The following is a 25598-nucleotide window of genomic DNA, read 5'->3' as shown; positions in this document are numbered from 1 at the left end:
CTTTTATATATATATAGAAGAAGAGATTACTCAATTTTGTTTGTCCTCTTTTGATGGTCAAATAAACTTACCATAGCTCTCTGTATCCTCACCTATATATCATATCCCTATGGAGTACACTGGACATAGTACTATGAGGAATGTGTGACCTGACAGCTGAAGAGGTTTTATCTTTGTTCTTATTTGTTTTTAAATGATGCTACATTTCAGTAAAACTATTCACAAAATTGATTTTAAAAATGAAAAACCAAGTAAATGAAACTAATAGAATAGAATTATAATTTCATATCACTGAGATAAAATAATATAAAATAATTATATACCTTGTCAGCCTGGGTCTCCCAGATCCACACTAACCACTACATTCACACTGACATATACGGTTCTACTCTTTGTTTGAGAATAGAATCCATTCACAATTTTGCCTACTATATGTTGGAATTGGAGTGGAACTGGTGGTATTATCTCCACCTCACACATTTTACAGGAGAATGAAATGCACTTCTGAAGAGTCCCAAGGGCTGTGATATTATATGGCCAGGAACATCTGATGCTCTCTTCCCTTCCCACCACAACTGCACAGACTTGGGGGATTTTCCCCATTTATTATTACTATGATTATTGTTAATTCCCTTTAAAGTACTTTTTTACTGTATTGGATGTTGGAGTTAGGGTAGGGTGCTTATACTTTTTATAAATATGTAAAAATATATAAATTCAGAAACAATAACCTAAAAATAAGTTTAAGATTTTCTTGATTAAATAGAGATTTACAAAGAAAAAATGATGAGAAAAAATATGAAATGAGTAGATGTTTTAAAAAGTGAATTGTTTCATAGTTGATATGCAGTGGTATTTTGTATTAGACATACATCAATTTATGAGATTTCATATTGGGTGCAAATATCAATTCATAAAGATATGCTAGCAGGTCTAACTATGGGATCATAAGAGTCACACCCCTCTATGACCTTGACCTGCATCCACTTAGAAGGGTACAATTCTGTTCAGGGTAGGCCTCTAAGACTCTTGAATTCTACAGTAAAATGGTCACTCACATCCATGTATATGTGGGTCATATGTAGTGGGAATGGGAAAGTTGAGATTTTGTGTTCCCTTTTTGCCTGTGTTCATTGTGATGCATGTTAAAATCAATGAAAGTTCAAGGTTTTCTGTTGTTTTTTTGTAGTTGTCAAATTCACAATGTTGCATTCAAATTTTGAAGAGCAAAACTGGACATTTTGGTCAGTTTTCTCAACAGATTGTGAATATTCATGTCAACTGCTCTCACAACAGACCATTAACGTGTGGATCTCTGTCACAATAAATAACACTGTCGAGTTTGCAAAAGATGGAAAAGTCAACCACTATTTGAGTGAATTCGTTCAATTTAGGAAGGCTGATAATGAATAACAGAGAATGGAATTTATAGTGATTATCTAAATGCAGCAATCCCAGCTTTACTAATAAACTGGAGTTTACTTCAGAGTAAATATGCATACGATGAGGTTGTGCATGCCTTTAAAGCTTGACGAAGACTCGCCTGGACAACTGAGCGTCGACACCCGGCTTGCTGACCTATTTGTTTGCTCTGTTCAGTTTGTTGTACGGCTGGAAACCGTCTTCAAGCTTCTTAAAGAGAAAGAGTAACGAAGCGCTCCGTTTCTTTGACGAAAACTTGCGGCGCTGCATTCCTTGCGAGATGCGTTCTTCGCACACGGCGCTACCTATCGCCCTGTCCTCCACCCCTTTTCCTCCCAAGTCTTTCTTCCACGTGTTGCAGGTTTTGTAGCCGCAAGAAAGACCAGAAGGTGCTGAGAAAATGGCTGGTGATTTGATTTGGCTTGCTGCAGTATCCCTTCTGTCTGCCTGCCAGCAATGTAAGAGAATGGGCGGGGAGAGAGTGAGTGAAAGGCTGGAGAACCCGAAATAAGGGCTTCCCTTCGAGTTCTAGTAATTCTTTAAGGACAAAAGGGAGGGGGGGGGGGATTTGCTTTCTCTTCAATCTGATGGCCGTTAGAACAGAGAGGACTTTTTCCCTTTTAAAGCGGAAACTACGTCAGGTTGCACAGGCTTGGAATTGTTGTATTGTGCCTGCAAACTCATATGTCACAGTGCTTTCATTTTGGGAGAGACTGAACAGTAGTTGAGCCAGATTTATTTCTATGTGTGTGTGTGTTCGTCCCCCCCCCCCCCCCCCCCGGTCTGTCATATTGCTCATCCGGAAAGAAAAAAGCTGTTTTCAAATCTTAGATATTTTCTTTGTGTGGTGTAAGGGTTAGGGTGTTGAATTAGGATCTGAGAGACCCAGGTTTAGACCCCTACTATGCCATGGGAACTCACTGGCTGACCTTGGGACAGTCACTGTTGTCTCACCAACCTCACCATAGGGTTGCTATCTCCAGGTTGGGAAATTTCTGGAGATTTGAGCCTGGGGAAGACAGAGTTGGGGAAATGCAGGACCTCAGTGGGTTATAATGCCATAGAAACCACCTTTCAAAGCTGTCATTTTTTTCTCCAGGGGAACTAATCTCTGCAGTCTGGAGATCAGTTAGAATTCTGTGGTATCTTCAGGCCCCACCTAGAGGTTGGCAGCCCTCAGAAGAGACGAGAACTGGTGTGCCCCCCCCCCCCTCTTGAAAAGTAAAGTGGGGTATGAATAAATAGGAAGAAACAGAGGAGAGGTAGGAAATGATAACCAAAGGTCTGCCTCTCTGAAATGGGAGGGTAGCATAAAGCAGTTACTACATTTGTCTAACCTCCAGCCTTCCTGTGTAGGTGATTTCCAGTCTTAAGTAGCAAAACAAGACTGTCTTGAGAAGAACTGGAAGACAATAACATCACAGTGGGCTCTTCTAGCCTGCCCTGCAACATCCTTTTTTTTTTTTTTCAACCCCCCCCCCCCCCCCGGTTCTTGTTTGTGCTCAGTTTTGGTCCTAGTGAAAAGGTATTGTTCAACTGCACCTTTTGCAGTGGTACTTTAACAAAGGTCCTGATTCTGACGCAAGGTTGCCGGCCTTCAGGTGGGGCCTGGAGACCTCCTGGAACTGATCTCCAGACAACAGAAATCTGTTCCCCTGGGGGAAAGGGCAGCTTTGGAAGGCAGACTCTATGTCATCCAATCCCTACTGAGCTCCCTCCCCAGGCCCCACCCTCAAATATCTAGGAATTGCCCGACCTGGAGTTGGTGACCATATGACTACACAATTTTTTTTTAAGTATTGCTTTTTCACCTTTTAAATGTTATATTTCTTTGTAGTTTGCCTTGCGGGCAATCAAGCATATACACAAAAATAAAGTTTGGGGGTAGGGATGTCATCCTCCAGGTGGAACCTGGGGATCCCCTGGAATTACGGCTCATCTATAGACTACAGAGATCAGTTCTCCTGAAGAAAATGCATGCTTTGGAGGGCGAACTCTGTGGCATTGTGCCCCTTTGAGATCCCTGACCTCCCCAGGCTCTACTCCAGGAGTTCCCCAATCTGGAACTGGCATCCCTACCTCCCCACCCCCCGCCCTGCTGGTGGCCAGGGAGGACTTGGCAACCCTGGGAGGGGGGTCCCAAAAGAAGGTGAGGGGAATACAAGGGAATACAAGGTGAAAACAAATGGCTCAAGAGAATGGGCAGAAGCCAAAAGATAAACTGAAGCACTTTGATGCCAGAACCCAAGTAAGAAAGCAGGGCAAAAAACTTCTAAAACTTAAATCACAGTAAAGTAAAATAGAAGAAGAAGTAAAACCAATCTCTACTTGCATGGTGACACTTAAAAGAAAGAAAAATTAGCACCACACAATTATCTGTGGCTAGATAATACCATAAATGAGGTGCCATCACAGAAAAAGCTCCGTCTCCATTTGCCACCCACATGGCCTCCAAAAGTGAGGGAACTTGGAGCAGGCCCTCATAGGAGCAGCCACTCATAGGTTGTGTGCTGTAAATACTAAATTGGGTGTCTGTCAGTCTGTCAATGAGGAACAAAGGTTGCATGAGTTTCCAGTGCAGCATTACTGAATATTAACACCATATCAAGAAGAAGACAGTTCCAACTAAAATTATATGTCTGGTCCTTGTGACTCGCCCCCCTTCAGATCAGCTGTTCTGGAAATGTAAATATGGTTTTTAGCACAACTGAAAATATTCAAGCATGCTGTAAGAACCAGGGTACCTGTTCCATCCAAGGTGTTTCATTGCCCTGACTGAAGCAAGAATCTGGGCTATAAGGAGACCCAGGGAAAGTTTGGTGGGGGTCAGTCTCTAAGGTTTGAGATCTGTATTGACTAATGTTTTGAAATTGAATAATTCTTTATAAAAAAAACAACAGTAGGATGTCTGCAAACTGGGAGAGGGGGAGGGAGTATTTGAGCTTGTGGGGGTGCTCCAAATTCCCAAACTCTGGAGGAGCAGAGTTGAGTGTTGTCTGAACAAGATCTTTGCTTAGAAATGTCTGATTCTCTGGTGCTGCTGGTGGAGACTGGATCTCAAGGGGAACAATAAACAGCATTGATTTCTAAATTATTGTTTTTGCACCAGTATCCTTCCCCCACAGAATGTCGTTTGTGCAATGGAGGACCAAAAAAATCAGATAGCTTAAAGATAACTCTCAAATCTCTCTTTGAGGCATCGTCGTTATGGTACAGCTTAGACATGGCAAGCATACCATTGTATTAGGCCTCTCACAAAGCTAGGAACTGCAAAACAATGTTCTTTTCCAGGAGAAAAAATAATGTAAAGCTACAGGCGATGGCCAGTCATGACAAACAGATGGCTTAGAGGAAGGAGACCATCAGGGGACTGTTAGGAACAAATGAATAAGCAGTGAACTCCAGGAATGGCTGCCAGGTTATTGTCAGTGCTTTGCAGTCATTGTCTTAGCATTTCCATGTTGGTAACTCAAAATAAATGAAGTGATGATTGATTAATTGTGTTGGTTGGTTTGAACAAATTTTCAAGTGTCAAAGAACTTTTTTATCATTATATAGATAGAGGGGGAGAGAAGGCGGTATCATATAGCCGGATCTTGTCAGGTCTTGGAAGCTAAGCATGGTCAGTACTTAGAAGGGAGACCACCAATGAAGATTCTGCAGAGGAAGGCAATGGTAAACCACCTCTGTTTCTCACTTGCCTTGAAAGCCTCTTCTTGGGGTAGGCTGTGACTTTGTGGCACTTCACACAGACAGACAGACGGGTCTTTCCTTGAATTACAGCCTCTGAGCCTTTACAGAAGGGGGAGGGACTACCTGTCTAATGTGTGTGCCTGTCTAATGGGAGATGAGCACTCCAATGCAGGAGAGCAGCCTCTGAGGAATTTTCGAAGGGTATCCAAATAGTAGCCTCTTGCTGTGAGGGGCTGGGTGGGTTTCAGTGAAAGGTCACTGACAGAAGAATAAAAAGGGAAGAAAGCTTATGAGAAAAACAAACTGTGACTAGCAGCATTGTGTTGTTGGTATACTAGAAAGTCCTAGCAGATCACAAAGTGCCCTTGCCTATAGTACAGCCACAGCCCATGTGTAGTGAGAGACTGAACCACAAGTCCTTCATTTGAATCTCGCCTTGAGTGATGAACTCTCAGGTCATAGGCAAACTGCCCCCTTTCAGTCTCAGCTTTCCCTTCCCCTCCATATGCAACCTGGGAATAATACTGGCCTACCTTACCAAGGAGAGCTAAGAAATAGAAGATAATGGGTTGGTTCCAACCAGCTTTTCTTCTGGTGAAAAAGGAAGGAGGGGTCCCCTGTGACCAATGTAAAAGGCTATGCTGGGATTTGTGGGACCTGCATACATGAAAACCATGTGGGTTGCGGTCTGTAGTATGGGGAGGGGGGAATTGGGTGAGATTGAGTGGGAAAAGTGGCTGGATCTGACCCAATGTATTTGAAGCAGTTCTCTGATGTGCTACAAATTCTAAGTGGCGGTATTGCATTCAGATTGTAGCAAAGAACATCTCATTTCCCCAACAGTTAGGAACTATAGTTGAATGCTGGAAAATTATCATCTCAACTCCTTCTCCCCTGCCCCTTGCAGCAGCCAGTTTTATTATTTTTTAAACCATTGGCAATAGCCTTCAGCCAGGAGAAATGATAAAAGTTTTCATATGGTACTTCTCTTATCTGAAATTGTGGGGATGAGAGTTGAAAGTTCTCCCTACAGATATGTCTTGCACTTTGCCCCATTTAAAGTCCAAGCTGCTAGGACAAGGAACAGCAAGTAAATGACTGGAAAGCTACAGCAAATCACAGCTTGTGCAATCTGGACTCAAAGTTAGTGAAGCAACTTTGATGTTCTTGTTCAGCTTGAATATCTTTATGGAGATAGTGTTAGCTATTTTTAAAAATGTATTTAAACTCCTTATCAAACTTTTATAAATCATGGGTTGAGCTGAGAAACTTACTGAGAACAAATTAGGTAGTTCAGAATAGAAAATGGTTTACAAACATTATACATTCAGAGGTAAAGGTTTCCCTTGCTCGAAAGCCAGTTGAATCCGACTCTAGGGATGCGGTGCTCATCTCTGTTTCCAAGCTGAAGAGCCAGCACTGTCCAAAGACGTTTCTGTGGTCATGTGGCTGGCATGACTAGATGCCAAGGCGCACGGAACGCTGTTACCTTCCCATCGAAGTGGTACCTGTTTATCTACTTGCAATTTCTTGCTTTCGAACTGCTAGGTTGGCAGGAGCTGGGACCAGAGACGGGAGCTCACTCCATCTTGCGGCACACTCGGGTCTCGAACTGCCCAACTCCCGACCGTCTGGTCGGCAGTTCAGCGTCTTAACCGCTTGAACCACCACAGCCTCCATACATTCAGAAGGGGAACTTAAAGTTGTATTATTAGTAAAAAAATTGCTAGTTGCTATTCATTCCCAGCTCGTAAGTGTGTTATAAGATTATTGGCAGGTCTGCTTTTTGGCTCATTAGGCTGAACTGATTCATTGATATGAATATTTTTAAATTCCAGAGGGCTGAATTTTTTAAAGTTGACAATGAGCAAAAGCATGAGAGCCCTTTCTTTGGATTTGTCTCTTCTGGGCATCAGTTGTACCACATCTGGAAATCATATGGTAGGAATGTAGAGATAGTGGCAAGCCAAACTGGCAACTTCTCTTCATTGCAAAATAAGCTCTATGCTTCTCTGAAGCAAGGAGATGGCATCAACTGAAGAGAGAAAAATGGGTGCCAAAGAAATCATGCAATTGTAAGCATTAACCCCTACTTTTTAGTGTAAGAGCATTTCTAGAATATCAGTTTCTAGTGTAACAGATGTCTGAGTGTTTATAGTTAATTACTAAATGCTTGTGACATCACTATTGATAAATGAAAATACTTTCTTTAAGATCATGGGGAGCCAATCAAGGTATTAATGAGCCAGTGTAGTGTTGCAGTTAGTGATGGACTAAGATCCGGGAGATACAGGTTCAAATCCCGTTCTGCTACAGGAGATGGCTGAGTGACCATGGTGGGCCAGTCACTTTAACCTACTTCACAGGGAGGTGTGAGGATAAAATGGGGACAACAATGAGAGCCACTTTGGGTCCCCACTGGGGAGAAAACCAGTTTATAAATATCCATATAAATTAACTAACTATGGTCACTGGTATGTAAGGCAGCTTCGTATGTTCAGGTAATACCATGTGCACCATGTTTAAAAGTGAAAGCAGCAGCAAGACTTCCATCCAAGTCCATCCTTCAGACCTGTCAGATTAAACTATCAATCAGGTCATGTCTAGTATTTATACTGTGCCAGAGTGATGGGATCAGATTTTTTTTTTTAAGCAGAACAAGAGTATTTTAATAAAGTCAGGTTTTTACATGCAGGGACTTATTCCTTGTTTTATTCAGTACACTGGTGGGGCTATCCATGTAAACATTCTAAGAATCATACGTTTCAAGAAAACTGGATGAAGTAAATGAAACTCAATTCCACTTAAATAAAATGTGTCATTTTGTGAACCTGAATTTAGAAGTCTGGGTTGACCTATATGTTTTTAACTCATAAAACCAGAGGTCATTTCGGGGGGGATCGCGGGGGATCACAGTTCCCCCGGGTGAGGTACGGGGGCAGGGCACATGACGAAGCCCCGCCCCCTGCTTCCGGCCGCCCCGCTTCCGGCCCTCTTTCAGCCAGGAGAAGGCAGGAGAAGAGGGAGGGTAAGTTGCTTCCTCCCTGCCTCTCCCCACCCCTGCCTGCCTGGGGCCAGGGAGGGCGTTCGCGTGCCTTCCTGGCCCTCCCGCCGACCTTGCAGGTCCACCGCCGGGCCCCTGATGGGGCTTGGCAGTGGAGCTGCAAGGCCGGCGGAGGCGGCCGGGACCGTTGGGGTCGGGGTGTGTGGCCTTATGACACACTTCTGGTGATGTCAGGGGGTGTGGCCTTATGACACACTTCCGGTGATGTCAGGGGGTGTGGCATATGTTAATGAGTTCCCCTAGCTCTTTTTCTACAAAACGATCCCTGCATAAAACGTATTTTGCTTTGGCAAACATCTGAATAAATACAGTGGGCATAAGTCGAGGGGAAATAACTGCCTTCTGAAATGGCAGCATTTGCCTTTCTCAGCATAATACTGGATTTAACATTCTGAGGCCTATGTTGTGCAGAGATCAGTTTCTGTTGATTCCAGTAGGACTACTGCGGAACATTGCATTTTAGGGAAGGATCATAGGCTGTGAATGTGTTAGAGAAGATCAGCACCCCGTTATCTGCTTCCTTGGCTGCTCCTGGAAGGCTGGTAGTGACAAAGCACCTATAATATACTTTTCCACTCAGCATATGTTCTGAGAGTTAACAGTTGGGCAATATGACCTCTGGCACACCTCGCAAAACAAACTACAGTCAGGAGGTACAGCTGCCAGTGTCCCAGAACCATCTGCGTGTGAGCAACAAGCATTACAGGAAGGGATTAAACCAAGCAGAAAATGCTGGAGGAGGAAAGAAATGAAGAATCACAGCAGTAGGTGAGCTTAGTGAAGGAAATAGGCGACATTGTACATTCTGAACAAATGTCCTGGAGGAGGAGGAGAAACTCCCCATCCTGGAAGTGAAGGGCCAGTGATCATGCTGCACTTGCCCCAGGAAGCCATGTACTTGATGTCTATCACCATGTGGTAAACCGTTAGTTTTGTTGGCTACCAGTCACATGGTAGGGGACTGTTTAGTATACCTCCTTAGACCTTTTAAAGATTGTCTCTTTGCACCATCATTGAAAAATAGCCCCCTATAAGTATTGAGCCATTAGGCAAAAACAGAATCTCCCGATGGTGATGGCTGCAAAGTGGCATGATGTATGCATAATACCCTTATCATATACCCCATCTTAGAGTCCTCAGTTCAAATCAAACTTGTCAGGCAGTATATAGATGGGAACCTTTAGGAACTGCCTTTTGGAAAGGAGGTGGGGCCATAACTTAGTGATTAAGTACTATTTGTCTTTTAAAAAAATCTTAAGATAGTGGCCATCTTTCATCTTCCCCAGATCTACTAACCATTTGTTTTGTTGCGTGATCCTGAGCTGTAATATTATGAGAGAAGGAGAAAAAAAATCTCTGTACCTTGCAAAGAGATGGTTCCACCATGGATATTTCACTTCTGGTACCTACGGAATGAGCACAAAGGCTTTACTGCTACAAAGACTGGGGGATGTTGCTATTTCCCAGTTCAAGATACAGACACCAGTAAAGCTAGTTTATGTACAGGGCATTGTAGAATCTATCATTACCCCTGTAAGTCTTTAAAAGATATTGTATTGTTAGAATGTTTTCTGACCTGTTTCCCCTTGTATATTGGGACCTCCCTCTAGAGGGAGGTGATTTCCACACAGAGGCTGGGTGAGCAGTTATCTTGGCAACAGAACAGGGAAAAGGGTAAACTCCAAGATAAGGAAAAGAAGCTGAGGTGCTTTTCTCCTAGGGCTGCCAGCTGGGAAATACCTGGAGATTTTGGGAGTGGAGCCTGAAGAGGGTGGGGTTTGGGGAGGGGTCGCGAGCAGGGTATAATGCCATAGAGTCCACCTTCCAAAGTGGCCATTTTCTCCAGGCAAACTGATCCCTATCACCTGGGGATCAGTTGTAATCCCAGGCGATTTCCAGCCACCACCTGGAGGATGCCAAAAAAAGAGGGGGGGAAAGCCAGTGTACAATGCAGGAAACAAAAAAGAACACCACTGGCAAAAAATAACAACACACAAGCAAGTAAGCAAGTATATAATGATCAAATAAGCATAACAGCAAGTATAATATAAATCAAATAAACATAACAAGTATGATATAAATCAATAGGCCAAAGTGCAATAATAAATCATAATAGAAACAAGTCACAGTCTTTCCATTTGTCTACTCCAGCATAGAAGCAATATCAAAGTCCAAATTGGAGTACAATTCATCAAATTTTCTGAGCCATAAAAAGCCGACGCGTAATCCGGATGCCTGTTGCCGCGTTTCGAATAATTCTTATTCAAGCATGGCTGTAATGGGACCCAGTCTCAAAAGCTGGCATACACTAAGCCAGAATGGTCAGTCAAGGAGGATTAAGGGTCTATGGAAGAAGTTCCAGCAAAGAAAAGCCTGTGGGGCCTTGAGAAGGATAGCTGGCAGAAGAGTGGCCATCTTCCGGCGTGGGCCTTTTGTTCTGAAATGTTGAAGAGTTTTCTCCTTCTGTGGCTGTGAGGAAAAGTGGCTCCTCACATTCTGTGAAGAAGAAAGACCTCGCCCAAACATCCAGTGAGATCTGTTTGTGGTTTGTGAGACAGAGCCCAGAGACTGAAGAGACTTCTCTTTTCACCCAAAATTCGGGGCTACTCAACATATTTTTATTATTGACACTGCTTTGTTCAGAACTCCCAGTTCTATTACCCTTGTTTTTTTCTGCCTTTAAATAAAAGCTATATGTTTAAGTGCAGGTCAGATTTGAATGGAGCATCTTCATAACACTGTGGAGTTGTTGCACTCCAAAAAATGTCTGTGTCATTCATGATGCACTTTTGAAGTTCTGATAAGTGCTCCTAGCTGACAAGAACATTTTGGATGCAAGGCTTAAAACATAACATTTCTGTTGGGAATCATGCCACTGTAACTGTACTGCACATCTTGTAATCCTTGGCCTTTCACCTTTCCTTGCAGGTCACTTTGCTTGGCTTGTGGGAAGGTCAAGACTAAAACACAAGATCATGCCACCAGCTGTCTCTGGGCCACCAGAATTTGAGAGGACGTTCCGTGCTCAGTAAGTGCATTAAAAAGGCCATTCTTACGTAGGTATCTAAGGATCAAACTAAATGCAAGATGGACCCCTATGTATTTATTGACAGGTCTGACTGTTCCTGTGTAAATTGGAGGGGGCTTTTTTTAATAAGCTGAAAACAGAGCACACAGATGAAGGAGCGGAATCTTGTCCCCTCTTTATGTTGCTGCACATCCCTTCTTTAAACCGTTTCATTTGGGGACATGCTGGTTATTGACATGCGGTGTGGGTGGGTAATTCTAATCAGATCAACTTGAGGAAGGTGTTTTGTTATCAGTGAGCCTCACTGGAAGAACTGTGCTTGAAGTAGCAGAGTGCAGTGAGGTAAGAAGGGTGGTAGTGCAGGATTTCGCTTTCCTCACCTTTGGTTATCATGCATGTTCTGGAGGATGTGACTATACTCCTGTCAGTGTGAATATAGCCTAGCTTTAAATCTATTCTGAAGTCATCTGAACATAAGGAGCTACTTTCTGTTTCCTCTTCTGTGCTAAAGGAGCTGCTGGTTTAGGTTCTATGTCCGTATCTAGCTTAAAGGAACACCCCTCAATCCAGGCAGTGACACACAAATGGTTATAAGGGATCTTTTGACAAAGCAGTGAGTCACCTCTACAGACTTGAAAGGAACACTGAGAATGAAAATATAGTGAAATGGGATATAAAATTTATTGAGGGGAATAATGCAAGTATTTAGTATTAGCAACACAAGCAGTTAGAATAATACCAAGTATTCACAATTACACTTCCCAATACAAGAAGTCTATATCAAAAGCCAGTAACTCCAAGCATTCAGTATGGTTGGTTCACCTTAGCAGAGGCAAGAAGAGGTAAAGCAGGAGACTGGCTGTATCTGTTTGTATTCTTCTGAGTTCTAATTATAAGTCAGCGATTCAAAGATATGGGCAGCAAACAATTCAAAAGGGAAGAGTGTCGGTACTGTGGTCAATGATGGCTGATGATATATCTCCTGTTCCAGTAGTGAGTGTTGCAGAGTCATATAGAACTTGCATATACCAGCTTAGGTTGGTGCTATTTACACTTTTATTTACATTATATACACAGCCCTTATAACTAAGCATTCACAGTTTCAACTGACAAACTGCTTCGCCAAGCAACCTGATACCATACTGGCATACAGTGGTATATACAGCACAGACTTATATACACACATGGGTCAGTCCACATATCCAGTCAGCACAGAGATGCTGAGTCACTGAAACACCTCCTGTAGGCTGATGCAATATGTCCAGTCATGTGACCTCTGACTGTCATTTAGATCACCATGATCTGCCTAACAGGCTGCAATCTTGTTAAGGCATTTCTTATACACAGGCCGACAAAGAGAACCTGAGAGATGTTTAATATGCCCAGAATGGGAAGCATCGGTAACTGCACACAGGGAATGAATCTAGAGGAGCATTTGGTGTGGATCCAGTTCTTTCACCCAGTTATAGAATAGGCAGTCAGGTTCAAGAACAAAAGATGGAAAGAAGGGAGGGGGCAGTCTGGGATTTCAGGTGTGCAACATGACTGGACTGGAATGAGGCTGGAATGATTAATGGCCTTGGGTACTTTTTCAAAAAAGGCAAAAGAGGGGAGGTATTCAAGTAGGGAGGTGGGTATTTTGGAACTTGCCCGAAACAGATATTAGGCTGCATCATTGGTGACTTCGGGGGGGGTAATTCGAAACAGTACAAATCAGATCAGTCAAAGGAAAGATAACTTTGGGAAATGTTAATTTCACAGGGTTCTCTTCTAGCTAAAGGCATGTTGATTAATTACTGGAAGGCCTTAATTAATTATCTGATTGTCCAGTACTGGGTGAGGCGAGGCTTCTGTCTGGAATGGCTGTCTTCCTCAGTCAATGTGATGGTTCTGCTTACTCTGCTGGTTCTCCCATTTTTGTTGTAGTAATGTGGCAAACCTCCTTTACTGGCTTTACATCAACTGGGAGAAGCAAAACTGGTCAAGTTCAAAGAGGGGAGAAAGACAAGCTACAGCTGCATCCATACATCACTGGATAGTGAGCTATCAGTAGTCATTTGCAATTGGACTGACCAATTGCATTCTGAGGGGCAGTTTATCACACACAGAGAGAAAGGAAAAACACCCCCCATACATGTATCACCCCAAAAATAATAAATATATATACACTGTCTGGCCCAAAGTGACACAAAATGGAGTCCAGCCAAGTGACAAGCCAGAAACAGGCATGGGAAAATATTTCTTTTTCTTTTTTACTATTTCTGTGAGTATTTTGTGTGTGTGTGTGTACGTGCTTGTGAGCCTGGAAATCATGGTGACTTCTGGTGACCCCTAGTGGGGCTAGGACATTTCAGAGAGATGGCTTGATAACCTGTCTCTGTGTCCCAGCTCTGGTATTCCTTGGAGGTCTCCCTTCCGAGTACCTGCCAGGGTCGGCTCTGCTTAGCTTCTGAAATCTGTCAAGATCAAGCCTGCCTGGGCTATCCAGGTCAGGGCAATATTTTTTTTATTTTTGAAGGTAAGTCATTTTGGCTGACTAACCAGCAATCCTCCCCCACCCTAAGGAGATGCATAATTAAGGACAATAGGTTTCCCAAGAAGCTGTGATCTCACCTTGGTCAACTCCAGCCTTGCTTTCTCTCCTGACCCATTTGCCGCAAATTAGCAATACTTCAAAGCTGGTAGTTTTCCCATCCAGCAATCATTGGGTCATCAAGGAACATTCATACCTTTAGGTTACACCTCAGGGAAACCCATCAAGGTTCTTCCAAATAAACACATCAAAGCCTTCTGTCCATCACTGGAAACCTAACCGCTTTGGGGTGATCACGTCAGCATAGCCACAGGGAACATTTTCCTTATATCAAGCAGGCAGTGGGTGGGTATGTTTTGGATCCCCCATACACCCCACTTGTGCGTGGGCCTTCTTCTCTCTGTGAAATGCTGTTCATTTCATTTCTGCTGCAGACCTCGCTCTCCAAGATTGGTAACTGTCGCCTTCCCTGAATTGCTTTTCACCACTAGTCCCTTCATCTTCTTCTTAGCTAGTATGTGTTCCCTATGTGCTTTATGTTTTTGGGTAGCACTGTGTGGGACAATCCAATCCGATTGTGAATTACCGCTACAGTACAATGGTGCTGCAGCATCCAATGATGTTTGGATGGAGCCTACAATGAAAGTTTGTTGGCAGCACCACATACTTAGTTTAAAAAAAGGACACCCCCTAGCCACAACTCCTGCTTGGCAAACGAACAATCAGATACATGAATAAATACACAGATTCCATTGCCCTGTCTAGTTTTGCCCTAACTTGCAAATTTGATACTTGTTTTAGTATCCAAAAGTGAAGCACGTTTCCTACAGGCTTCTGTCTATGAGTCATGGGTATTCTCTTGCTCTTGAAGGTCTCTGAGCTGTAGTCTGTGGGGGATGGGGATCACCCAGAACAGTTGCCTATTGAAATCTTGTATTAATCTGAGGCTTTCATCACCTCCTCTGACTGTTGAAAGTAGGAAGCATTGCAACTTTTTGTGGTCTTTGCAATGGAAGATTTTGGCCACTAATGTCAAAACAGATTAACTCTACTGTTGCATAAATACCTGCTGTTTAAAATGGTGTACACTTGCTTATATTCACCCTGCTTACTTAGATCATATTCCAATCGGTTTATTTTGTAGGCAGAACTGTGTGGAGTTTTACCCTATCTTCGTAGTGACCTTGTGGATCGCTGGATGGTTTTTCAATCAAGGTAGTCACAATAGCTTCTGTTAAATAATCTTTGTTTTAAAAGATATGGTTGCATATTGCATTTTACTGCTGTGCCTTGGCAGTTCCTCCGTGTTTATCAAGACCTTTCTGTTTAAACAGAGAACATTGTTAATTCTACTTGCTGTTTATTCCCTCATTGTCTCCTCTTGACAGACATGAACTCTTCTTACATTTATTGGAGTATTTGGGTGTAACAGTTTGTGTTTATTGCTGTGGGCCCAGGAGAAGAAGCAGAATGAAAGTGATTAAAATAACTACTAAATAAATTAAGTTGAAATAATTGGTTAAAGATTATGCACTTTTTAAATTCAAATAATCAATTAAGTATTATGAAGGCTTTAATATGGTTTTGCTGACTTTCTCTTCTTTGATCTTTCTCAGAAATAGCTGCAATTGGTGGCCTGATATATATGTTTGCACGTCACAAATACTTTCATGGCTATGCAGAGTCTGTGAAAGGAAGGTAAGGAAGATAACCAGTTTTGCTCATGTTGGCTCCAGATGAAAGTTAATGCAGAGCCATGAAAACTTTAGATGTTTACAAAGATGCATGAAAGGGCTATAATGGAGAGCCTTTGCGAAACTGTTGGCCTGGTCACAAGAAACCCAGCCTGAAATGTAACTATGTTAAGCAACAGAATAAAGGACAACTGAGTATCCCAATACTGTTGTAGCAGAACCTGTCTGTCTGTTGTCTGGTAGATCACATATTCAGCAGGTATAGAATCACAGAGTTGGAAGGGGCCATCTAGGCCATCTAGTCCAACTGCCTGTTCAATGAAGGATCAGCCTAAAGCATCCCTGACAAGTGTCCATCCAGCTGCTGTTGGAGACTCACAGGGGGGGGGAGCCCCCCCCCCCCCCCAGGCAGCCGATTCCACTGCTGAACTACCCTTACTGTAAAAAATGTTTTCCTAATATCCAGCTGGTACCTTTCCACCATAATTTAAACCCCATAATCCCCATGGTCCTTGTTATTAGCTACCTGAAACTTTTAGAGGTACAAGTTTGGGATTGGGCAGTAGGCAGAACTAATGGAACTACCTAGATCCTAGAGTTTACTCAGTACAAGACAGCTTTTTGCTGGCGCAGGGCTTAGTAAGGAGAGGTCCTGCAGAGGTCCACAACAAACACACCACACAACAATTTTGGAATAGAAAACAGGCCACAGCTTTTATTGATCACAGAACAAGGAGCATTGGCGAAGCATGGGGGTGGATCCTGGAAAATCGAGCGACTCGCCTGCCACCCGATAACCACGTCCCTCAGCCCGCCTGCTGAGGGAAAAACCCAGGAGTGACAAATACTACTGGTATCACAAGGGCGGCTTCCTCTGCATGGTACCGATTTGACACCTGGGGTGAGCCTGGCACAGCCCCCGAGATGGGCCTACTGCGTATTGGCTCAAACCCCCAGACCCCTTAAGGGGGTCCCCAAAAAGGGGGAGGTGGACACATAGGCCCTTCTCCCCGAAAAGGATCCACCCCAGATGCGCAAAAACTGCCAGCTATGACAGCACGAATGTAGAGAAACTTTTTAAACCCAGGGAATGTGGGTGGGGATCCAACGAAAATCGCACTGCCCCGCTTCCTGGCAGTGCAGCTTAAATCCTCCCGGGCAGGCTCCACATCATCACTGTGCAGCCCGCCAAATCACCAATCAGCTTCCCCCCCCCCCCAAGCTGGTGTGGAGCCAGCCAACACGGTCGCTTCAGTTTCCTGCCTCTGCTGGCTGTTAGGCCGAAGGGGTGGGGGAGAAGACCTCCTCCAGCCCTCCTTACCCACGCAGTAATCCGGCCTTTTAGGTAAGTCTCGGCCGTGTTTATATCCATTAGATGCATGGCTTGCTGCCTGTATTCCAAGGAATTCTACTGTACCTTGGGAGCTCCTCAGTAGTAAAGACAGTAGTAAAGACATCAGTGGCAGAAGAAGTTCCTTGATAGTTTGCCAACTTTCTTCAGTTGTAATGGGCAGCCTTGAGGGAATATCATATATTAGGACACAGTTTCTACAAGTTGCCAGGAGGTCTGGCTCAAGCTTATCGTGAGCTGGGCATATGCCTGATATCATGCTTCGGACTCCCCTGCATGATGTAGCTTGTCTGCTAAGCTATCACTTATTTAGACAGGTTTCCTAAAGGAGTAAGTTTGAAATGCACTGCTTTACATCACTGTGTTTTAACTGGTGTAGAGAATTACTTTGTTTTAACTGGTGTAGAGGTTACTACAATCATTTGTGATGGTCTGCCAATGCTGTGAATTTGCTATGTGGATTTTAAGTGGTAAAGTCATATGATTCTAAAAAGCAGAGGGGAAATAATATGAAATGAGATCTATTTTGAAATATTTCTCAGATGGTTTTCCATGTAGCTCTTATAGCTGCAGAAAGCATACTATTGTGTATGTGTCTAACTTTTCTTCTTTTCCATTTTTGTCTTTTAGGTTAACAGGCTTTTATTTGAATCTGGTAGTTTTGATGTTCTTGATTGCCTTAGGCACCACGGGGATTGTGAATAGCTTTCTGGATGAATATTTGGACTTCAATATAGGAAAGAAACTGCGTAAACTGATCTAAAGATTCTTCTTATGCATAAATCAGACAGATGCTTATTTTGGATATCAAAAAGGAAGATAAGCCATATGGGTTAAATTGCAAACAGCCTGATTTCTTCACTAGCATTCACTTGCAATGCAAAATGTATGACTTTCCTGAAATTTTGTTTACTTTCATGCATGCTGAAACATTTCGTCAGATTGACAGAGACTATTTAAAATGCATTTATATTTTGAGACTCTTGTTCAGTCCTCTGCACGACAATGAAAACTTTTAACCATCTACGAATCAAGGAGCCAAAATATGAACAGTTGTCCAGTGTACACTACTCTCATTAAACTTGGCTAATGCCCTGGACTCTTCATCTTTGCTTTTCATTTAGAATGTTTGTATTGATTTGGAATGTCTCTAATGCCTGTGAATGCTGAGAGGGGGGAGTTTGGGGAAGAGGGAACAACCAGGGGCATCTCAGTCATTATGAGTCATGCGGATCGATCAGAGAGTTTTGGTTGTCCTAGGCCTGTTCAAACTTTTCCCCTTACATTGAGTGTAATAATAGTGTTGTATATAATGATGAGAAAATTTACAAGGATACTATTTCATTTTCTTTTTAAAGTAAGAATTTCAGTAATTTAAACTAGCATACTGCTGTATTCCACACTAGTTAATCTGGAATAAATGCTACCTGAGAGTGACTCCTGGATACTCTCCTTGATCTAAATTAGAATCCCCATTTTACCTATGAGCATTCAGTGAAAAAAAAATATGAATTCAGAGGCAGCCGCCATCCCATTAAGACACAACCATAGGTGAGGCAGGCACTCTTGGTATTCAGGCATTCCAGACTATTCAGGCATTCCAGACCATTGTATGCCTGGGGCTGATTCCAGGCCTATCCTCTGCCGTTGCTTCTGGGAGGTGGGGCCTGTGGGACTGAACTGCAAGGCTCCTCCTAGGCAGAGGCACGAGCTGAAGGGCAAGAGTGCGGGTTGCCAGGTACCCTTGCTGCGCCGGCAGGGGAATTTGGGGGCTGTTCCAGGATGTCCTGATGCAATGACATCACCTGAAAGTGATGTCATTGCAGTGGTGACATTGCACAGCAATGCTCTGGTTTGAGGGCAAAACTCTGTGGTTTTAGGCCAAATTTACCATAGACTTTTGCCCTCAACCAGAGTGTTCCACACGACTTCTCCGATCTGAGGACATCAATTCCGGGTGATGTCATCATGTTGGGGATGTCACACAGGGATGTGGCTGTTTGGGAGCAGGGTTTTCCCCGCTGGCTGGCAGCAGGCTGAAGCCTCGAAAACCAGGACCTGGGGACTGGCAACCCTAGCAAGAGTCAAAGGGCTCTTGGCCTGCGGCTCTTAACCTGGGGATCAGACCTGAGGACCCTGCATCACTCTAGACACCTTTAAACCACTAGCTAGTTATGAAGGTAGAAAGCCAGCAGGGGAGCAGGGGCTACCCAAATCCAGAGAAGTACTGGGGCCTTTGGATGACGAAGGGATAAAGGGATTGCAAAAGGAAGACGGGGAGATGACAGAGAAGCTCAATGACTTTTTTTGCTTCTGTGTTCACTGTGAAAAGTGTGGGGCATGTACTGATGCCACAGTCCCTGTTTTCAGGAAGGAAGTCTGAAGAACTGAGCCAAATTGAGGTGACCAGGTATGAAGTTCTAGACCTACTGGGGAAATTAATAACCAGTAAGTCTGCAGGTCCTGATCAATGCTCCCTCTAAGCTGTGGAGTCTTGTGAGCAAAAATCTTACTTTGTGAGCTACTGTGGAGTCTTGTGAGCAAAAATCTTACTTTATTAGCTACTGGCATTAAAGTTGTATGCAAGCGATTTGGCTACTGCATGAATTAGTTTGCTCTGGAGCCATCCTTCCTGAGCTAAGATAAAAATATGTGAGCCGGTGGCTAAAAAACAGTGAGCTAGCTCACACTAACTCAGCTTAAAGGGAACACTGGTCCTGATGGCATACACACAGAAGTTCTTAAGGATCTCAGATGTGAGATTGTTAATCTACTAACCCATATATGTAACCTATCAGTAAATTCAGCTACTGTACCAGAAGACTGGAGATTAGCAAATGTTAAACCAATTTTTAAAAAAGGGATCCAGAGGGGAACCAGGAAATTACTAGCCAGTCAGCCTAATATCTGTTTCAAGCAATTTATTAGAAACTGTAATCAAAGATAGAATTGTTAGGCACATAGAGGGAAAAGGCCTGCTGAAGGAAAATCAGCATGGCTTCTGCAAAGGGAAGTCCTGCTTCACCAACCGTTTGGAGTTCTTTGAGAAAGTGAACAAGCATATATACAATGGTGATTCAGTAGATATTATATTCCTGGACCTTCAAAAGGCTTTTGACAGGGTACTTCACCAAAGACTCCTGAGTAAACTTAGCAGTCATGGGATAAGAGGATGGGTTCTCTTACAGATTAAAAACTGCTTACATGACAGGAAGCCAGGCCCGTAGCTACACCAGGGCATCTCGGGGCCAGCCCCCCCCTTACCGCCAAGGCCTCCTGACTTCCCATCCAGCTGGTTTGTTTTATTTCATTTTTCACATGTGCCATGGCCATGCTGAGCCAAATTGTTGCCCTGCCCTGCCTGCCAGCAGTGTACCTCTAAGTGGCTGTGGGTGAGACACTCCACAGGGCATGTCTGCTCCCTGTTCCAACCCTTTCTCCCTCTTGTCACTTTTTAAAAGCATCTCGGGGCCAGCCCCCCCCTTACCGCCAAGGCCTCCTGACTTCCCATCCAGCTGGTTTGTTTTATTTTATTTTTCACATGTGCCATGGCCACGCTGAGCCAAATTGTTGCCCTGCCCGGCCTGCCAGCAGTGCACCTCTAACTGGCTGTGAGTGAGACACGTCACAGGGCATGTCTGCTCCCTGTTCCAACCCTTTCTCCCTCTTGTCACTTTTTAAAACTTGTACTCTCTTGTCACTCCTGACAGTGTCCCCTGACTTATTTAAATGCCCCCTGAAGTAAAAAATCCTGGCTATGGCCCTGCAAGAAGCAAAGAGTAGGAATCAATGGACAGTTCTCACAATGGAGGGAAGTAAGCTGTGGGGTCCCACAGGGATCGGTATTGGTGCTGGTACTATTAAATTTGTTCATCAGTGGTCTGGAACTGGGGGTTAGTAGTATAGTGGGCAAGTTTGCAGATGACACAAAATTATTCAGGATGGTGAAAACCAAGGCTGAATGTGAAGAGCTCCAAGGGGACCTCCACAAACAGGGTGAGTGGGTGACAATGTGGCAAATGAAGTTCAGTGTTGGTAAATGTAAGGTGAGGCACATTGGAACAAGAAATCCCAACTTCAAGTATAGTCTAATGGGGTCAACCCAGGTTGCTGCAGTTATGAAAAAGGCAAACTCTATGTTAGGGATTATTAAGAAAGGGACTGGGAATAAAACATTTGATATTGTAATGCCCCTGTATAGATCTATGGTACTGCATCATTTGGAATACAGTGTACAGTTCTGGTCACTGTATTTCAAAAAGGACATTGCAGAGCTGGAAAAAGTACAGAGGAGGGCAACCAAGATGATTAGAGGGTTGGAGCACCTTCCCTGTGCAGAAAGGCTGAAGAGTCTGGGACTTTTCAGTTTAGAGAAGAGAAGACTAAGGGGGGACATGAGAGAGATTTATAAAATTATGCATGGGGTGGAGAGAATTGACAAAGAGAACTTTTCTCTCTCTCTCTCCCAAAAATACTAGAATTTGAGAGCATCCAATGAAACTGATAGGCAGTAGGTTCAGGATGGACAAAAGGAAATACTACTTTACACAGAGAGTGATTAAAATGTGGCATTTGCTGCCAGAGGATGTAGTGATGGCTACAGGAATAAACAGCTTTAAAAGGGGATTAAATGGATTTCATGGAGGATAAGTCTATCAATGGCTACTAGCCATGGTGACTGAGGGGAACCTCCACATTCAGAGATGCTAATCCTTTGAATCCCAGGGCCAGGAGGCAACATCAGGGGAGTGCTTTGGCCTCTATGCTCTGTTGTTGGCTGTCTAGAAGAACTGGCTGGCCACTATGTGAGACAGGATGCTGGACTAGATAGACTATTGGTCTGATCCAGAAGGGCTCTTCTTCAATGTTCCCTCTAAGCTGTGGAGTGTTGTGAGCAAAAATTCGATTTTGTGAGCTACCAGCATTAAAGTTGTGAGCGAGTGGTTTGGCTACTGCATAAATTAGTTTGTTCTGGAGCCTTCCTTACTGAGCTAAGACAAAAATGTCTGAGCTGGAGGCTAAAAAGCTGTGAGCTAGCTCACACTGACTCAGCTTAGAGGGAACACTGCTCATGTTCTTACATTGCGTCTCTGGTTGGGGGTGACCCTATCTTAAACTAATTTCTAGTAAACTCAGCTTTTGCAGAGGAAGAGAAGATCATAAGTATTATTTATAATTTTAATAAAAAATATTTCCTTTCTGAAAATAAGGGGTTGAATCTGTTCAGATGAGTGATAGGAGTGAAGGACTGAACATGAGGCCAAAGACAAGATGTAAGATAAAAACAAGATGTGAAGCACTCTGAGTCAGGCTTCATAATGAAACTGTCAGACAAGCATCATATTAATCAGTCTGGCCCTCCCTGCTTGCTCTCTCTCTCTCTCTTGCTGCTGCTGCAGCTTTCATAGCCTCACTTTTATATTTAGGCTGGTGAAAGCTAGGTAACTGCCTTACAGTCAGGTGCCTCAGATGGGGAACTACTGTACCATTTCCATGGCAGGCCTCTGGCTGTGGGGAAGAGGCAGCAGAAGCATGCAGGAAGGGAATAACTTACTGCCAATAATCTCTTCTGTCAACTCGCCAGTGAAATTGGGCTTGTAGAATTGCACGATAGCTAATATTAACTGATCAAGTAGCAATCGATAACTAGCAGTCATAAGTAGGAGGCATCTGAAGGCATCATGTTCCAGTTCCTTGGTTTGCAAGATCCTAAGAATTTAGGAATATGGGGTATGGGAGGATAATTAATCTGTTGAAAGGAATATATACATGATGGGGGTTAATGGGTGAGTGGGAAGAATCAGGAGCAGGGTCACTGGAGAGACCCAACTTAACTCAGCTTGGAGGTGGTTGTTGCTGGAGGAACTAGCTTTATTTAACTGAAAAGATCATGTTTTGCATCTGTACACTGAACTAAAGCAAATTTCCCACACACCACGAGAAAACCCAACCAATTCTAAATAGCTGCCCTTGTGGCTCAGCAGTGCACAGAGGAAACAAGAGAGCATTGATTTCCAAAATAGAATTGGCAGAATATTTAAGATGCCCACCACCTGTCAAACAGGTGACTAGCCACATTGACTCCTCCTTGAATGTTCATTTTGCCTGAAGAAGGATCCAGACCAGAGATGACTAACAAGTCATGATGCTCACAACAGTCAGAAGAGAATGCAGTACAGCCTTCCCTCCTGATTCATTCCAGACGTGTTGCCGAAATGGCCCACCATTGCAGTTCTCCAGTAACTCGGAAGGGGGGGGGGAAGAGGAGCAGAGTTAGGATGGTAACCATTTTATCCATGCAATATTCCATGTGATGAGTCAAGTCTCCTTGGCTTCTTTGGCAGGTGTAAGTAACCTGGGGCATAGAGGGGGAGAACTGATGGGAGATAAATCTATATACAATGTCATTCTTCCCAACACTGACAGCAGAAATGTAAGACCATAAGAAGAGCCCTGCTGGATCAGAGCAGTGGTCCATCTAGGGCTGCCAAGTTCCCCTGGGGGGCGGGGAACCCCCCGCCCCAGAGGCCCGTTCCCCGCCGCTGGCAGATTGGGCCCCAGGGGGAACCCTGACCTGACGTGCGCGTCACCAGGAAGTGACGTTAGGACGCCGAGCATGCTGGGGGCGGGGCCACGACCATCGGAGGGAAAACTCTATGGTGCCCAGCGTCCTAACGTCACTTCCGGGTGACAACTGTTGGGGGTGGGTTTGCACCCCTCCAGACATGGGTGTGACACACCTGGCACTCTGCCTCATAGGAGTCACTGGGGAGGGTGTGGAAATGTTTCCAAATTGTGGCCACAGGATTGGAGAAGGTGGAAAGCACAGCTGCTTTCTGGCACTGGGCTCAGAGGGGCTATGGAGGGGTGTACTCTAGGTGGGAGTGGCAACAGGAGGTTGGGATATGGAAGGAGAGGATGCTTCCCCTCCACCCTTTGAATCACTGCTGTCAGAGTTCTCCTCTCCAGAGAGTGTTAGCAACTGCAGGTGTCTCTCGGCAGTGCTAACAACTATTTTGCCTCTGCAGAGAGCCCAGGGCCAGGAACAGATTTAGGGAAATAGGCTCTAAGACCCCTGATGATGACCTGCTAGGGCCTGGCAGGATGGGTTTGGTGTCTGGGGGCTGGGGCCTGTGGTATGCAGGGGGTGGAGGACTTCTTCCCCCCAGAACAAGCACCCTTCACACCCACTTTCACCCTCATGGCACACAGAGGTGTCCACACACAGGAGTGGTGAGAGGGTATACTTGTGGGAGGCCTTTTGGGGGGAGGGTCTGTAACTGGGACCCCAGAAACGTAATTCATCCCCAACTTGGAGAGATTGTAGAGGTGGAACCCAAGAGGTGGAACTATTACTTAGGAACATACATGAATTATTTCAGTGTATGAACATACGTCAACACTTCCATAAACACTTGGTTAAGCAAGGAACTGTACAATCTTTATTATGCAAGACAGTTTGCATCACTAATCACTTTAAATATAAAATTCTGATTTCCACTGGGGGCTGGGGTGCCCGCCAAGCTGTCATGGGGTAACTTTGGGGAGCCCCTGTTGGAAGTCTGGTCATGTCTGCCTTTCTGTCTTTCCGAAGCTGCCTTTGGAGAATTGTGGCTGGCCCAGCCAGCCTGACAGTTGTTTTCTGTACAAAGAAGAATACACTGTGGTGTTTCAGCCGGGGGGGGGGAGGGCTGTGAGAATTGTGGGCACTGGGCATGCTTCTCTTGCTTATCTGGTGGGCCTGGGGTACCCACCAAGCTGTCGTGGGGTAACTTTGGGGAGCCCCTGTCAGAAGTCTCTTGTCATGTCTGCCTTTCTCTCCTTCAGAACCTCAGGAAACACTTTCCTGGGGGCACCTTCTTTGGGGGGCCATACATTGGGCCCCATAAATCCAGTCCTCACCAAACTTGGCAGGAGGCAGAGGACAGTCATTCAGAGAAACCCTGGAAGTTTGGTGTCTTTAGCATGCCAGGGGGCATTCTACTGCAATACAAACCTCATGAACTGAACCAGTTTGTCTAGCATCAAAAAGTTTGTGATGCTCCATGGTTCGTGAATTGTGCATGCCATGAACCACGAACTGAACAAACCACATTTTCTCACTTTGTGCCCATTTCTAGTCTTTATATATGGAGGGTCACTTCAGTAACTATGACCACTGATGGACCTATACTGTTTGAATTTGCACAACCCCCTTTTTAAAGCCAGCTACATTCGCGGTCATCTCTACACCCATTGCCAGTGAATTCCACAACTTGTTTACATGTTTAATAAAAAGGTATTACCTTTTGTGTGTCTTGAACCTATTGCTCATTAACTTTATTGGGTGCCCCAAGTTCTACTATTATGGGAGAGAAAGAAAAAAAAGGTAAGGGCCACATTAAATCCTGAACGGTTAATTATACTCTGTAATGTGAGATGGATTCCAGTCTTCAGAAAGAATGGGGTCTCTTGGAGCACCAGAACTTCTGAAAGGAAGCATAAGCTGCAGTACTATGAAGCTTTCATCTTGACAGCTATTGCAGGTGAGAAACCCCACTTATCCCATGTGCCTGGCTGAAATCAAGCACTTAAGTAGGAGCAAGAATCTGCCCTAGCAGGTTTGTTTGCAGCTATAAGAACTGAGGTGCAGCTGTAAGTCAAGCTGGGACATCCAAAAGCCTAGCCCAGATGGCTAAGGAAACACTCCCATGTCAGAAGATTGAAAGAAATGTACCTTTTTGAACATCTTTCTTAGTTAAGGAGAATGTCAAATGTCAAAAGGTTGTGTAAGGGGGTTCAAACAGTGTTATTAACAGTAAATGTGAATATAA

The 25598-nt window shown here is 44.1% G+C and overlaps 1 protein-coding gene across 1 annotated transcript; it reads left to right on the top strand.

The window, feature by feature from the left end:
- Positions 1 to 1762: 1762 nt before the first annotated feature.
- On the top strand, positions 1763 to 17877 carry MGST2 (microsomal glutathione S-transferase 2). Its single transcript, XM_015411602.1, has 5 exons — positions 1763 to 1880; positions 11108 to 11207; positions 14885 to 14955; positions 15357 to 15438; positions 17416 to 17877. Exons 1-5 carry the CDS (start codon positions 1823 to 1825, stop codon positions 17546 to 17548), a joined length of 444 nt encoding a protein of 147 aa, XP_015267088.1. The 5' UTR covers positions 1763 to 1822; the 3' UTR covers positions 17549 to 17877.
- The last annotated feature ends 7721 nt before the right edge of the window (positions 17878 to 25598 follow it).

The sequence above is a fragment of the Gekko japonicus genome, unplaced genomic scaffold (assembly GCF_001447785.1).
Source record: "Gekko japonicus isolate JY-2015 unplaced genomic scaffold, Gekko_japonicus_V1.1 scaffold11, whole genome shotgun sequence".
Taxonomy (NCBI): Eukaryota; Metazoa; Chordata; class Lepidosauria; order Squamata; family Gekkonidae; genus Gekko; species Gekko japonicus.
The sequence above is the reverse complement of the archived record's forward strand: the minus strand, read 5'-3'. Positions and strand labels throughout refer to the sequence as shown.

What these genes read in the sequence shown, in the direction of transcription:
- MGST2 (XM_015411602.1), top strand. Translation starts at nt 1,823, where the DNA reads ATGGCTGGTGATTTGATTTGGCTTGCTGCAGTATCCCTTCTGTCTGCC. An exon ending in TGGATGGTTTTTCAATCAAG is followed by an intron (nt 14,956 to 15,356) that starts GTAGTCACAATA and finishes GATCTTTCTCAG; the next exon opens with AAATAGCTGCAATTGGTGGC. An exon ending in GCAGAGTCTGTGAAAGGAAG is followed by an intron (nt 15,439 to 17,415) that starts GTAAGGAAGATA and finishes TTTGTCTTTTAG; the next exon opens with GTTAACAGGCTTTTATTTGA.